General features: G+C 40.5%; 1 protein-coding gene across 1 annotated transcript in view; it reads left to right on the top strand.

The window, feature by feature from the left end:
- The window catches only part of cxadr (CXADR Ig-like cell adhesion molecule), a 45662-nt gene that overhangs the window by 16923 nt on the left and 11719 nt on the right, over window positions 1–17020 (top strand). The window contains exons 2-3 of the mRNA XM_030438584.1: window positions 10174–10343; window positions 14631–14835. Coding sequence (XP_030294444.1) covers window positions 10174–10343; window positions 14631–14835 — 375 coding nt within the window. The remainder of the gene's footprint in view (window positions 1–10173; window positions 10344–14630; window positions 14836–17020) is intronic.

The raw sequence follows: 17020 nt of genomic DNA, 5'->3' as shown, positions 1-17020 counted from the left end.
GGGGCGCCGACAGGGGCCTGGTCTGTATCAGACACTTTATTTGTTTTGGGGGATGGGGGTGACTGGATAGGCAGCAGCATGGCTGCCTCCCCTCTCAGAGAGACCCCTGTGTCAGGAGAGAGAGAGAGAGAGAGACGCCCCATGACTACTCCCCACTGAAACATTTGGCTTTCATTTTGTCAGTTCATGGTAAATTGCTGGAATCTTAGCAGGAAAGTCCATGTCTTTGATAAACATTCTTTCAATGGGTATACCCAATTCTCATTTGTTGGTATTTCATCAGGAAAATGTTTTTAAAAAGTGTGCTAAGATGGCTCCCCTTCTGGAGGTCTATCCACTATTCTAATATCATTTACTGTCTCTCTGCCAGACCTTTATATGCATCCCCGGTGATCTTGTGATAACTAGATGAATACAAATTTAGAAAATGCTGCTATAATAAATGCACCATTTGGGATTTCATTCCCCAACCCGCACAGGAAGTGTTCAGAAATGCATTTCATCACATCAGCAACATGTAATAGTGGTGTGTCTCTGATCCTCTGTGTCCAGATTATGCAAATCTTTATATGTGTGGAGTGTCCACCAGGATATTCTGGCTTGAGTGAAAACAAGTCTGTGTGTGTGTGAAAAGTCAGGATGAATTTTAAAACATAACTATTTTAAGAGTCTCTCCATTAAACACTGGCGGATGATTGATTTAAAACCTCTACCTCATCCACAAGCCCTTCTGGTCCTGTAATGAGGATTAAGAGGCAACAAAGAACACAAATGTATGTGTGTGTGTGTTCACAAGGCATATTTCTATTTTACACCATTTCTCAAGCCACACAAATTGCTTTCACATGTTCATTAATTGCTTGCAGGGAACAGTTTTTTTCCCCCTGCGAAGTGTGGAGGACATGATTTTGTAATTACTCCTCTGGCATCTCTGGCCAGAGAAAACACTTCAGCTGATTCTACATCTACACACAGACATTTTGATAAACAAGGCACATTGTTGTATCTCTGAACTACCTCATATTCAGCATCCGCATGTTCCTCTGCCTCTTGACTGTTTTAATTTCCCTCCTCACATGACTGCATTGGCGATATTTCTGTTGTTACTCATGAAAGTGTTATCTGTGTGCTGCTCCTTGGACTGGCGTCTTGCCTATCAGCTTCACGGCACAGCCGGACCAGATACTGTCACCATCTCACCATGTCCCTGGGCTTCAACCAATCCTGAAGGACACAGGCCTTTTGTGTGTTTTTATCTAATTGTGTGTGTTTCCATAGGTCTAAGAGACACTAGGGGTTCTTATCTGACTTTTCAGGGTTCTTTAGATAAATTTGCCTCCTCTCACAGACTGGGGGAGGGAGGAGAGGAAGGGATGTAGGGTTTGTATGGATTGCTTTTAATGGTTTGTATCTGGCTTTAAACCAATTGATGGTGGCAGAGAGTTTGAACAAGCAGCAGCTGTTTAAATTCACTGTCCTACACATTTTTAAATGCTAATGTATTCTATAAATAAGAAGTGCAAATCCCAAGGACAAGAGTCTCAGTGATGAAGAACTTTTTGATTAACCGACCATTAAGGAACAAGCCAGTGTGAATTTGTCTCCTCCCTGTACTTCCTATATTCCCGTATTTTTTTTTACCACCTTATGGTTGATTTACAAATCTAATTGGAATGTATAAAAGTTGATTAATTTGTCCCCTTTAGTCATACAATTGATGTATCGCAGCAGCCACAGAGATCGTTTCCTTACTTGTATATAGAAAAGTCCCAGGATTATTGGTAAAGGAGGGCTTTCAAAAATGAAGTTATTAAATCAGAAATATTGTCCCTGTTGATATACATGGATACATGCAGCAAATGGTTTCTCTGGACATTCACATTAATGGCAAAACCACCTCCCCCATAGGTTCATCTAAAAGCTGTCAAATGCTCAGGCAGTCGAGTAAAGTGCCTGTCATCCGTCACCCCTTCATCATTTAATGTTCAATTATGTCAAAACAGCCTTCAGGTCATCTGCACTGAGAATTGATGGCAGCTCTGTGTGGCAAGTGGAGCTTTCAGGCTGCATTACAGCACAATCAGTATGGTTCAACAGTCCTAGCCCTCCGCAACACTAAATAAACCACGGCCAAGCTCGCTCTCGGGGCACCCACATTGCTTCAAATTGAATAGTTCCAGCGGGGGCACTGGGGCGAGCATTCAGAGCCTTCTTTTTGAGCAGCGACCAAGTTATGAAGTTATCCTCCGCTGTGCCCGAAATAATTGATGTTCTACGGCATGGTCACAGGGGACTGGCCCGACTCATGCTGTTTAATTTGGTCATTTCAGAGCCCCTAGACAGCAATTTCACCATAATGAATCACTAATTTTCATCCCACCATCAATGAACATCCAGGAAACGTGCCACACTCTTCAGAAGCTCTGTCATACTTTTTTTTCTGTTTGTTCTGTTTGTTTTGTTATTGAATCAGATGCTATCTTTCTATTTTGTTGAAAATAATACTTTTAACGATTGTTTATAAAAATATAAATTCATACTTTTCTGTCATAATTCTCAGATCTATTTCCCATGCTATACACACACAAACACATTTCTTTGTAGCTATTTGGCTGTAATACTGAATCAGTGCTTTCACTGCCACTGATACACAAACCTTAAAGGCAGTTAACAGAAGTAAATCCCAGTGCAGCATATTGATCTCTCTCACCTAGCCGAGCTTTCTCTTGTAGCCGTTGTGAGCCTGAAATAGCTGTTGCCTGTATGTCCCCATGGTAAGACTTGGCTTCTCAGACTTTATTCCAAAGGATGCTCTTTAAGGTCAAAGGATGGTGAAAGAGGCTTATGAACCACTGTGCCTCCCACCAAGATTCTGGGGGTCTTTAGCTTGGCTAGCAGAGGGTTCAGTAGAGGTTAGCTTGTCAAACAATCTTTTGGTTTTAGGGTTTATGCTGTCTGCGAGAACTACTCCTCATACCACACAGCTTAGCCTCATGTCTGTCATAGAAGACCTCTGACGAAACACTTCCGTGTCAGTGCTATCCATACTTGGAAATGTATGTACAGAGAAACTAATCTCTCCTGGTTGCAAAGTTTCAAGTTTATTTATTTATTCATACATAGCCAAGAGATAAACATATACAATTTAGACCAATTTGAAACAAACAAGAGCTACAGTAGACCAATGAATCAGCCAAGCCGATAAGTATTGCAGATTTGTTGGAAGTGTATAGTCTTATACTATTCAGTACTTGAATATCTAATGACAGTGCAATGGCTTGAAAAATACCGATATTTCATACCAGGTTTGATACCACTGGCCGTTATACTCCGCGCGTGACGGTGACAAGCGTCCGTCCGTCCCCCGGTTGACGGCTAGGAGCTCCCGGCTGACGGCGATGAGCGTCCGTCCGTCCCCCGGCTGACGGAGTTGATGACCGTCTGTCCGTCCGTCCGTCCGTAAAGTTGGCATAGATCTGAATTTAATTGGCTAAAGGAATAATCTGCCATTCACTTCAGTCACCATAATCATTTTCAGTGAAACTGCTGTGTATTTACAGAGTCCCTGTTTAATAAAACGGAAACCACATGGATGTTCATAAAGTTGCCTCACTGTGACAGGTTCCATTTGTAGTTTGTCGACTTCCACAAATGATTGTTTGAATGGTGAAGTAACGTTAACTTTCCTTTTTATAACTCTCCTTTCTGTCACTACCTACTTTACTTAACCTCTTTCTCACTCTCTCTCATGCCGTCTCCTAAGCACCACGGCAACCTTCTCGGAGGGATTGGTTGCCAGGAGACAGGATTCGCTCCCTATTGTATGCCGACAAAGGTGGAGGGGGCTGGTGGTGGGGTTACAATCAGCAGGACCGGAGAGAATTGGAGGCCTGGGGGACTGGCACTCCACAATCAGGGGTGTGTTAGAGAGGAGGAGGACAGACAGGGAGGGATGGAGAGTTAGGGTGGGGGGTGAATGAGTGAATGAATGGCAGTGGGGTATTTGGGTGGAGCACGCTGACACCCTAAATTCCTCTTGTTCATTCCCGGTCTCCCAGTAACCACACTGGGATGTGCTGTGTCAGACAGTGTGGTGGAGATTGAAGGGGAAAGAGACACTCATAGAGACACAGGCAGCCATGAATAGTTATTAAGACAGACTTTTTAATTACCTAGCATACCCTCCCCCACTACGCGGACACACAAATACATTCACAGTAGGACACTGCAACAGCACAAAGTGAGCTCAAGGAAATTGTGTATATCTGGTGTACATGCATGAGTGCATTTACCAACAGTCTATTTCTCATAGTTTTTCTTGGACTGTAATGATGGTGTCTCTTTTCAGGAGATTATATTACCTTTGAGGAAGGCCAGTTTACTTAGCTGAGGTGCCATTAGTCTAAATAAAGACTGACGGTGACCCCATATAAGTCAGTGATTATATGAAGCACTCTCTCTTTGAGCTCAGTAAGATCATTTCTGCTCCAAGTCACATGCCCCAGGGTTCACATGTTGTATGTACAGTATGTGTTGATAGCTGGTAGTTACTGATTAACATTGTGAGCTGCCTTTATGAGCAGCAGGGTTATTTGTGTTATTCCACTCTCAGCAGCTTGTGGTAGGGGATGTTTTTTCCCAGATAGTTGTGTTGAAACCTTCGATTAATCATAGCATTTGTTCCAAACAAGAGTCATAAAACTTGCTATATTCCGGTTAGCTTTGACAAGGGCTATTATTTTTTAATTAGTCAGGATAATTTGTTATGTTAAAGGCCCTCAAAACCATTGTTCTCAATCATCATTTTGAGTAATGAGTAATGGGGTCCCACATAAATACACATTTTCTGCCACAGCTCAAATGGTGTGGGTAATTTTTTTATGACAGATTTGCAATATTATTTGTTGTCTTTGTATTCCTCTCACTGATTAAAAGTAAGCAGCACTTTGTTGTAAAAAAGTTGATTTCACGTACTGATGTATGTTACCGTACCACTGTCGATCAAATATGATCCATCCACATCCATGCAATCCTTACGTAGCAGGCTAGCCAATATTTGATATATTAAGCACTTTACCCTCATCCGACTTTGATGTTTGCACCCCTAGTTCAACGTTGCAGAGGAATACTGGAGATTTTAACCCACATCTTCAGGATCTTAAAATTAAAATGGCTTGAGGGGATTGTATGAATCAATTACAACTCTGCCGATACTCGATGTATGGAGCAAAGGCCAACAGCAGGATTAGGATGTAAAAAATGCTGATACAGATATTCTGGCCACACTTTTTTTGTAATGAGCCCTCAAATGTGGTCAAACACTTCTGACAAAGATATTTATATTGTATATTATGTATATATATAATTCAATTTAATGTGGAGCTTTACCATGTGGGGGATAAAAACTTGGCATTTTTTTGCCCCATTGATTATCATAGATGGGGTTGGGACATGTATCTTACTAATATTAGTAGAATGCTTTAATGGTTTTATATTAAACCCATGATAAGCCTCATTCGAAGTTAAATATTCTGGAGTATTACCCTCCTGCACCATCAGGAGTGGTTGTGGTTTGATAAGGCTTCATTGACGGGAAATGTAAGCAAACACCCACACAAACATATTACAATTATTACATATTGACTAATTTTTTGCTAAATCAGTGTGAAAAGCAAGAGAAAAAAGCTAGTCCAGTCTCCTGAGAAATTAACAAAACTGTTCACACTTTATCAGAAAATGTGTGACCCCATCACTCATAGAGAAAAGATGATTATAGAATCAGTTTCAATCACTGCCCCACAATAAATCATTGTTATTGAAATTGCAATTTTTGCAATATCCACATCTCAGAAGCTTCCGAAATGTCCTGACCAACTAAGCTTGTTCTCCTGGTGTAAGAAAACATGTTTGTTTGCTACAGACTTCAACACATGTCACATCATTAAGATTTTAATAGATTTATCAGTGAAAATAAAAAATGTGATGCAAAAATAATCGTTTCCACTGTAATGTGTGTGTATAAATAATCGTAGTATAATTATCTTAACATATTGTGAAGCCCTAGTTCTTATTTTCAGGGCCTGTAACATTATGTGTCTGCCTGCTATAAATGCAGATTTACTGTGACTTGTAAGAAAACAAACCTGCTCTTTATTCGTGCGGTGGCAGGATAAAACATGTTTATAGTTTTCCTTGTGATTGACTGGTGAATTTAACTGTAAATTAAGCTCATAGTGTTTATGTTCCCCTGCCTTTGCACTGCTACTACCTGATCCGCTAGACAGGCAAGTTTATAGGCAAACCAGTGGAAGGGATGATATCCTGAAATGGCACTTTTTACCATTTGTGAATGAATGGAAATGGCCTTTAGCTGAGCTGTAACTTAAATAAACACTGCCTCAGGTCTGTCATTGATTGAACAAGTACATCAGGCAGTATCCGTTATTACCCCTCAGACCCTCCGACAAACTGTTCCAGCTGAATACTTTCTTTTTTTCACAGAACGCATTATTCTCCCATTTCTAAGCACAGCTTTGAAAAACGCCCTGGCTTCTTTAAGTGCTTGATAAATTGACACAGCTTTCCGTCATGCAGATGCCAAGCTGTGTATGCGTTTTGACAGTGATAGACACATATCTCAGTTCTCCCTATATTGCTCCCCATTTCTCTTGCTTCTGCTGAAGGCGATGGATCGCTCCCATCAAGGGCGTCTGTCAAAATCTGTGGGCTGAAACGACCAGCTGCAGCACCGGCGGCCGGGGAATAAAACCATGCTTGTGCTTTGCAACCATATCAAGTGCTTACAGCCTCTGAGCTTCAACAATAGTGGGTGTGACTTAGACTGTCACTCTCTATGTTTGTGTGTAAGCCTCTGTGGTGTATTTTCATTCACTTGTCTACAACAGCCCAGAGGGAAGTGAGGTTCTGGGCCGAAATTGAACTGATGCACATGAGATGCGGCAGGGACATCAACCTGTAGCTCACACCCCTCTGTACCCTGAGGGCCAGGGGCTAGAAACCTCCACCACACAATCAGCTGGCAATATCCTCTCTGTCTAAACATCCTGGTCAATGCAAAATTAATATTTTGATTTAAGGAGCACTCTCCTCGTTAAAGGATAAGTTCACCCAAAAATGAAAATTGAGTCATTATCTACTGACCCAGGAAATCTGAGGAAACGTGAGTTTCACGGCAAACAACGTCTTGTCAACTCAGTTTGGGTGCTCTAGGCTTCGTTAGACTTGGATTACACTGGAGGAGCTCTATTGAACCATTTTTTTATTTGAACTATGTTGTTTTTTTCTCTTTTTAAACATGTCCCCCAACTATAGTATGATTACTGAACTTTCATTTTTGGGTGAATTTATCCTTTAACGGTTCCCTCAACCTTGCACATAGTGTCTGTAGATTTGAATGAGAAGCAGTACAACCTGTGGAGCATTAGGTGCTGTTCTTGGTGCCCTCCGTCATGTCCTCCAACTGCCATGTTTTAGATTAATAAAACAAAGTAAGCAGTCTGGTGGGTTGGGAGACATAGAGGATAGCAAGCTTCTGTATCTCATAAAGAGTTTAAAGGCTAGTACAAACAAACCACTACAGTAGTACATACATAATGCACGTTAAACACTAGTTGAGATCCATTTCTGTTTGCCTAGATGTGTATACTCATGTTTGTTTGTCTTTTATGGAAACCTTGTAATTACAAACAAGCCTCTCAAGGAAGAGAACAGAGGTTAACAAATTGAATGCGGTTGGCAGGTTGGCTCCAGTTTCAACAATTTTCTTTGCACATTAAAGTCAGCTTCATCTGTCAGTTGGTGTAAAGGCATTTAAATGAGATGCAGATGTAGCCAAAGAAAATGTTAGGTTTTTTTCTGTTGTAAATGAAGAGAAAATTCTCTTTTCAGCAGAAAATTTCACTTATGTGTTTTGGTGTCATTTGTGCGACATGATAAGTGTAACATTTACAGATCTTTTTAGCAGCAACATATTGTGGTGATTCCTTCTTTTTTCTAAATCTGTTCTCTCCCTGCGTGCTGACTGGAAGGTGGCAGGCTGTCAGAAGGATTTTAATGTGTCGAGGCAGCATGTGACAACTCCATTCTCTATGGACTATGTTCCTTGCCGCGGCTTAAATCTCTTATTGAATGGAGAATCTTAAACCAGTTGATGTCACCAGGAAATTATGTTTATTCGTTCTAAGAATAAATGCTTAAGAGCCTGCTCCAGTTTGGTGAAGGGCTACAGTTTCTCTTTATTATTATCTCCGTTGCTTCAGCTAAGCTATGTTCTGCTCTATTAGTCTCTTTTTCCCCCTACTGTGTGATTTACATTATGCATATTTTAAGAGTTACTTCTCAGACAAGATGTAGCCATGTTTATTTTATGAGTGACACATTCCCACAATCCAAACATCTGACAGCTGACTAAAAATGTTTTCATCAACAAAAACCTGACAAATTGAAATATGTAGTCTTCTGTCAGTCATTTTGCACAGTGTTAGAAATCAACATTGGTACTCGCCAAAAGCAGTTAAATACTTGATGATGTAAGCAACAGTTAATCACAAAGTTTCTCTATAGCGCTGTGATTGTGTGATCTGGAAGCACGTCTCCTTTTTTCTTCTCTGAATCTCATTGTAGCCAACCATTCCTACAAAAGTTTTGCTCATTTGGTCTCAGTTTGAACAAACTACAAAAAGTACATTGAAAACAGTCGAAGGAAAGGCTGTTTGTGCAGCCAAAGCTAGAGAGGAAAACGAGATACAATTGTGTGAAAAGAGCTTGTAAAAAACCTGAGTTGCCTGGTTAATGCCAGGTAAAAACCTTCTGGCTAAAATGTTGCACATAAAACTAACGGTGGGCTAATTAACCATGTGTAGATGTTTTTTTTCCTAATATCAAGGCTATAGAGGGCATCTTGATGTAACTGAGTCTAAAGTGATTTTAGTATTCATATTCAAAATGTGAGATACAGCTGGGACGTACTTACATTAATTTGTAACACATTTATAATTATTAAATGGTAAATTAATGTAATAATTAAACTTAATTTAACTTTAGTTAATACTTATTTGACAGAAGCCAAGTATTACTGTTACATGGCAACATGGTTGCCACTAGCAGCCTGGCTACTGACCAAAGCAAAAAGCAGTCGTCAGAATCACAGTTTGACCTAGAAATGCAACCTCAGTGCTATTAAAAGGCAAACACCCAGTTCTAATAAGTAGGCAGGTTTTATTACTAATTGATCTAGTAGAAAAAATGGCAGTTTTGAACTGTCCTAAGTCCCAATGGTAAGGGGATACACATATCAGCAGGGGAACAGACTTTGAGACAACACTGGAGCATTCTCCATCGAGTGAATGCCCACCCATTCACTCTTGTTTTTCCTCAGTATCTATCACTCTCCCTCTTCACCTTCTTTGTCTCCTCCATCAGTTGGGTATTTGTTTCCATATTTATTTAAGTTGTTCCACCGTTACCTGGGGATATTGACCAGGGAAAACAATGCCGCCTCCTGTTTTGGTTGTTCCTTTGTGCCATGATTCTTCCTTCATTTATCCGGGAAAAAGCAAGCCCAGTGGCAGACCAAATGGCACAAGGAAAGCAAGACTTTGAAGGGTACCAATCGATATGCAGATGGTGTAATTTCTCTACGACCATATTTTGTGCAATCAGTATTTACTTCAGAATTATAAGTTAAAGCACAAACGTGTTTCAACTGCAGGTTCAAGCAGTTGTGAAGGTAAACATCAGGTGACATCAAATAAATGTCAGTTGCAACTTTATATTGGCCATCCAAATAAAGTTTATAGAGGAACTTCATGGTATTTATTAACCATTTACAAAGTACTATCAATTTCAGTTGAAACTTTACAATCAACAATTGCTTAATAAATGGTTCATAAAAAAATTCATTGCCAAAATTGATGTGATTATATATACTTTAAAAGTAAAAATAAATAAAAGTTCTTAATTGTATTCCTTTTATCCCAGCTGGTACCCCCTTGTCCTTTGACCGATGTGATCCTGAAAGAAGTTTGAAATTGCAGTTGATGTCATATTTAAAAGATCTTATAGTATTTTTGTACTTGTTTGCTGGTCTCCTTATTTCATTAATATGCATGTTACACATTGACATTGATTTCCTCTTTGTGTGTATCTGTCCAGGTTTGGCCTCTGGCCTGGAGATTATATCTGTGGGGCAGACATCAATAGAGAAAGCCAGTGGTCAGAGTGTGAAGCTGGACTGTCAGTTCACTCTGGCCCCTGAAGATTCTGGACCGCTGGATATTGAGTGGAGCTTGTTGTCCTCTGACAACCAGAAAGAAGACAAAGTGGTACGTGGAGATGTTCCCTACAAAGCATATGAAAGTACATTTTGCAGTAATTGTCTGTTGTCTGATGGACTTTTATTTAGCAGTTATTTTATCTATGTTCAGAGAAGCCAGGCTTTGCTCTTGTCTTTTGGCACAGAATCTTTGCAACCTGATATTCTGTATGTAACTTTAGAAATTCTGTCACACACTCCTCAGCAATATGTCAAAAACAGAAATAATTTTTCTTTTCTTTTTCTTAGGTTTAAAGACTTTCAAAGCCCCTCATTTGTTTGCACTAGCTCTGTTGCGGTGGTGTCTGTGTGGTTTGGTATCTTGAGCAAGACAGCTGCAAACAATGATGTTCATCATCAATTAATCGGACAATTACTTTATTATTTCACAGCGCCTGAAATGACGTCTTCAGATCCCTTCTTTTGTCCAACCAACAGTAAAAAACCCAAAGACTCTTTATTTACTAAAGCAACGCATTCTGACATATAAAGATCCTGTAAAAATGTTTTGCCTCGAAAAAAAAAAAATACTGTTGTATACTGTAGTGTTTCTTAGATTTGTCTAATTGATTAATCGATTCATCGTTACAGCTGTAGGTAAAATGCAATACAGGCAGTACGCTAGGCATTTATTCTCCAAGTGTATTGTTACATAGGAAGTAAACAGTGTACATTACAAATGTTACCTGAGACGGGTGTACTTCTATTGGGCATTTGTGCTCACATACACATTGTGGGAGCGATGGAAGCTTTCTTTATCCCAGGCAGTGTCTTTCCTTTCCAGCATGGCTCTCAGCCATGGATAGGGAAGACTACACAACTCTACAGGATCTCCACACACCCTCAGGGCCTTTACAGCCATGGAGACGGATTCTTGCTACAGATCACTGCAGTGGTGTGGTCCTCTCCCGTGGCTCTATACTCACACACCTCCCACCTGTCACTAAGCCTTCTCATCCCTCTCCTCCACTCTCTTTTTCTACCCCGTATCCTGTGGCTTAAGTTGTTTTTGGCCGAATGTTAGAAATAGGTCACAGGCCCATCATTAGACTTCTCTGTCACTGTCATTCACCCACTGTCTTCTCTGTCCCAACCAGCCCTTCTTTCGCCCAGGTAGACCTCTGTACTCCTGCATATAGTTGCTGTGGTCTCTGTTTTTGTACTTTTGACACCAATTACCCCGATCCATTTGTCCTTTCCCTATTCCTTTTTTAACTCGGAATTATTAGTTGTAGGTGTGGAGAAAGGCAGGGAGGTGGAGTTACAAGATTCAATCATTGTATATTTTTGATATGTCAGTGGTTCTTATGATTACATTTTGATATGAGTGATTTTTCAAAGGCCTTATTTTCCCAGTGTTTCACTGATGCAAGGGCCATAGAATTCAGCGTGGGTGGTTCCCCACTCGGGGCCTCCTTCTCTCCTTGTCTTAATGCAGCTGTGGAAATATTTCATATGTTCTCAAATTGCATCTGGTTCCACAGTTTATTTTCTCTATAACGTGCCATTTTGCTGAGCTCTATCTGCACACCCGCTTATATTGCCAAAACTTTGTAGGAATTTAAATGGGCCAGACATCTCTCTCTGAACATATTTGTTCTCCTTGACCTATCAGATTTTGCTCGCTTTATACACACACACGCTCACATTCGTATTGCCTTTAACTAATATAAAGTCATGCTCAGAGTAAATGCTTTATAATTAGCGGCATGTTAATTCCAAGTTGCTGCATCCGTATATGTGACAGTGTTTAAGATGATTAGGCTGATCTGCAAGAAACGAAGCGACCGGGTCAGTCAAGGAAATGAGAGTGACTGCTAAACTTTATAGCCAGAGGCTCCAAAATGCTCAGAACCCATGGTGAACCTTTGCTCTCACATGGCTTTAGATGAGCAAATCCAGGCTGCTCTTAAAGGCACTGCCACCATCAGAAAACTTAAAGTGGAGAATGATTGTGGTGTGCCTGCATGTTTGAATAACCCGTACTGTCAAATTTTTGTTAATATTAATGAAGCATATATTCCAGCTGTGTTTTCTTTGCATTGATGCAATCAGAAGTAATGCCACAGCAGCATTATCCATTCAGTCCACTATCTGGTGGGGAATGATGTCCTCCTTCATTTGACATATCCCACATATCATCAGGGCCTTTTTGAGGGTGGTGAAGCATAGCTAATGCATGTTGCTTTGTTGGGCTTGAATGAGAGATGCCAGGCATGCCTACAGTAACATTCATTTGCATTTGGCTCTCATTGCCTGGCTACAGATTAGCTGAAAGGAGGATGTTCACTGAGTATTTACCACCTCTGTGCGAATAACGAGGAAAACAATTATAAGAACTAAATGTGAGTGGTGAATAGGAGAGGAATTTGAGCGGAAAAATGCATTAAAAAAACATAGCTTTATCCCATATATTACAAACTGTCTCTTTTGTCCTTGAGCACAGCAGCAGAGCCTTTTTGTTTACTGAAGTTGTTTCAACTGGAATTTGTACATGTTGACAGAGTATTGGAGGATTTGGACATAAAGCCATGACACTGTTTGGTGCAAATTGCATTGTTTGTTTGTATATTAGTAATGATTGTGAATGCTTATGGCCACGTTTTGTTACATTCTTTTTATCCTGAGTGTTGAAGGACACTTGATTCATTTTCAGGTGGTGATTCTGCTTTAACCTTGTGAAGCCGTTTGGAGCATACTTCCCTCTTAAAGTATGTGGCAGCAGCACTTGAAGTAAAAAGAGTCTGTGGGAGCTCAAAGGCACGCTGCAGCAGCTTTGCAGGTTGTTTTAGAGTATACAGGTATCACAGCTCTCTGCTTTGCCTCTCAAATGATCTGCAGCTCTTCCTCTTCCCTCCCTGAGCAACAACAGCATCACATGACAATGACCTCATTTTTACATGTGTCTGATGAAACTAAGCCTGGCAAATAGAGGTCTTTTACCTCTGCATCATTATCCGTCCGCTGAGAATGGCCAGGCCAGGTGGCAATTGTATCATTGAGTGTCCTACCTTTTATGAAATGCAACACACAGACAGCAGTGCTCTTCTGTCCTTTCTAGCCCCCGCCAGCTTGTCTAGTCATTTGCCCTTTTCATTTTCATTCCCCGGGCTCTTTATGGGATTTTTTTTTTCATTGGATCATGAATCTCAAGGTTATTGTGCAGTTCAGATGTTTTTGCTAGAGGTGTGCATGTGTGTAAGCACTCCCATCTGTGTGCTTGTGAAGTGGTCGAGCCCAAGTGAGAGTTCTTGTCTGGTTGAGCTTGGGGCAATTTAATTTCCTCTACTGGTCTCATCTCACATATTGCTGTTATTACGGCTGATGTTTTGATCCCCAGTGAAGTTAGAAGGATAGGTTTTCCCTCCCCTGAGAGCCAGGAGGAATTTTAACTACATTACCTGTTTATGTGGCTAATATGTACAAGATGAACGTGGCGCCTGTTGCGAGGATGCCTACCTTACAGCTCCAGGAGCTAGTCTTCAACTTGGAACTAGAGCAGAAATCACTGGAGCAACTTGCTGTTGACACCTCAGAACCTCACCGACTGTGTTTCCCTTTGTTTAGCTCTTCTCGTGCTTCCTTTGAGTGCTCTGCCTCCACTGATGGGTTCATTATTCTTCCTCTCCTCCTGCATGTTGAGTCTTTTCCTCTCTCCTCCTCGCTACCCAGGGGTATTGCTGTGCATATGCCTGGTGTTGATCGTGGCATAGAAAAGCCTGTTGATGACTGTCTCCATGGAAATGTGGAAGAATATGCCAGTGTATATGAAAGAGAATAAGAACTCTTTTCATTGTGTGCTTTTCTTTCCCCCTACTTATTCTTCTCCCTGTCTTTTTGTTTTTTTCCCTCCTCCATCTCCCCATGAGGTTTCTGCTTGGCTCCACCTGGTCTTTATTTCGAGGCATTTCCTTGCTGCTTTCCAGACCCAGACTGTGTGTGTATGTGTGTCTGTGTGGTGGAGAGTTAGTTGGACAGAATTGGGGGCTACTGCTCTTTGTTGACACAGCAGGTGTTGATTTTGCTCCACAGTGGTTGCTTTGTTTGTTCCACCTTTATTCTTCTCAAGCACATAAAGGGCAGAACAGCACAGGCTGCCAGGCTGAAGGGCATCGCAGAGATAAAAGAGAGGCTGCTTTCTCTCTTCCATATATTTTGGTTGGTTCAGTGAGCACAGCCTTTACTTTCAGAAAGCATACAACTGCCGTTTCAAGGCCCTTGATTTATTTGTTTTCTTAAAGCACTTTTGCAAACAGATTTATGTTCTTAACTCAAACTCTTCCTCCTCCACATCCAGGTGATCCTGTACTCAGGTGACAGAGCCTACGAGGACTACTATGAACCTGTGAAGGGCCGAGTCCACTTCAACTCAGCCGACCCCAAAAACGGTGACGCCTCCATCAATCTGACGGGGCTAAAGTCGTCGGACTCGGGCACCTACCAATGTAAGGTGAAAAAGGCTCCCGGTATCCGCAGCAGGAAGATGCTGCTGATTGTCATGGGTGAGTCGGACAAACCACCAAACACACAGTGTTTTGGTTTTTTATCCACCCAAGATAAATTCTCTCTACACAGTGGGAATGCACTAAATCAAACAGCCTTTGCCCTCCTTGGCTATGTTGATGTAATCCCTTCTAAAATGGAGTGCATAACCTTCCCGTAGGCTGTGGAGCATTGACCCCTTTTGTGATACAATTTTCTATTCACTCTAGATGATCTGTGATTATTTAGAAAATGATAATGCTGTCATTATATAATACTGATAATACTTTTTTTTTAAAAATATATATATTTCCACGATTCATATTTTAAGTATTGATCTTGAAGAATCAAATTATTTTAAATGCTCCTTTTTTAATCATAGCTCCCATTTTAAATAAACAGAATACACTAATGTTGTTACAATGCCAACATTTTACAATATTGGCTATTTTCCCATAATATTGACTGTGAAAATTACAACAATGTAAAATTATTGCAAATGATTCATTTTCAAACCTTAATTTAAACCTTTTGATAGCACATGTTAACGTTAAAAGCTGATAATGTAGTAGTATTATTATAAATTATTTTTTTTAAGTGGAGATTGTCTCCTGTCTTTTTTTTTTTTTAAATACGTATGTACAAACCTCAAAAAATGTCCATGCACTCAGCTGCCTTTTTAGTGCACAGGGTGAGATGGGTGACACATCAGAGTTGTGTAAGTCAGATGATTCACTCCCTAGGCAAACACACACTCATACACAGTGGCCTCACTGATCGGTCAACTGACCAAATGATGTTGAAAGTGAATCGCCTCTCGAAACCAGCCTGGTGTTTGCATATGGGAAAAACAGTCAACCTGCACTGCTGAGTCTGTGCTGCGGGATAAGCTGTGTATTGTGTTCTTATCGCAGCCCTGTTATCAGACTAGTTTCTCCTTTCTAATGATAGGGCTGGCTTTAGAAAATGGCTGCTGTTCCTCTACCCATGATGTCATGTGTGCAAAAGTGACTGAACTGCATCAACGAGCTCAACCAGAAAGACATGAGCTATTGGAAAACAAACAGGTTCCTCATTAGTTGTCCAACCACTAAGAAGCTTTTTAATAAAAGAGATGAATTGCCAGGGATAATGTGATCATTAACTGTGACTACAGCTTACCCAATAACCATTGACACTGCCCTTAGGGAAGTGTTTTTACATCAGAATTGATCTGACCAGAAGCAACATGATGAAACTGAATCACTGCTTGTACATGGGCTGTGTCGGCTTCTCCCTGCAACTGTTTCACATTCCTCACCAATGAAGGAGGTCAGCAAGCCTGCTGATTAACTGTCTGTTGTTTTCATGCCTAGTTTGACATTTTGGTCATTATTGTATAAACTGCTTATAAAATAGAAACTAAAGGCCCACACGCCGCCCAGACTCAAACCAACAGCCAACTGCCTTTATCCGACCACTCGGTTGCCTCTCATCTGACTCGTTTGGCAGAAAAGTTGCATTGAAACATACCGCCTCGACGGCTGCCAGTTACACAGTAGCTTGTACGTTTTGCGCTTGCGCGAGATTGGGTGGCGCTAGTCTTGTGCCAGTAATCAAAAACATGAAAACAGGAAATGTCGGAACAGAGTGCATAGAAAAACAAAGCGCACACCATAGAGTTCAGTGGCATACAGTATTCCGCCAATAAGACCATTAAGATTTTGGGGGGGAGATTATAATGCAGAAATAGATGCTTGGGGTAATTTAGAATAAGTATTTCCCAGTTAATTGAATTCCCTGTTTCAGTGCATAGATGTCATTAAACACAGTAAAAAATAATGTAGATCTTTAAAATATCCTCCATTACATATTTTGGCCATTTTATTAAGTCTTTTAATAACCATATAACTCCATGAGCTCAGGAACACTTTATAAAATTGTTGTAGGTAAACACAGCTCATTTGCAAGTGATTACAGTCTGCTTTTATTGACATTTTACCAAGCGTCTTACCTTTTTGAAACAGGGTTGTATCAGAAACCTTTGTGAAATTGTTTCTTTTAATGGACATATTATATATGATAATTCCAGGCTGACTGTTGACACTTAATACCTTTGTCAATATGTTTGCTCTTATTTTCTTTTGTCTTTTTGATAATTTGATTTCAAGTTGATCCTGTTGTGAATAAGAACACCAACTTGGTGTAAATCCAACTTTCATTAAA

This window comes from Sparus aurata, chromosome 13 (genome assembly GCF_900880675.1).
Source record: "Sparus aurata chromosome 13, fSpaAur1.1, whole genome shotgun sequence".
In the NCBI taxonomy this organism is placed as follows: Eukaryota; Metazoa; Chordata; class Actinopteri; order Spariformes; family Sparidae; genus Sparus; species Sparus aurata.
This window is presented reverse-complemented; position numbering and strand designations above follow the sequence as displayed.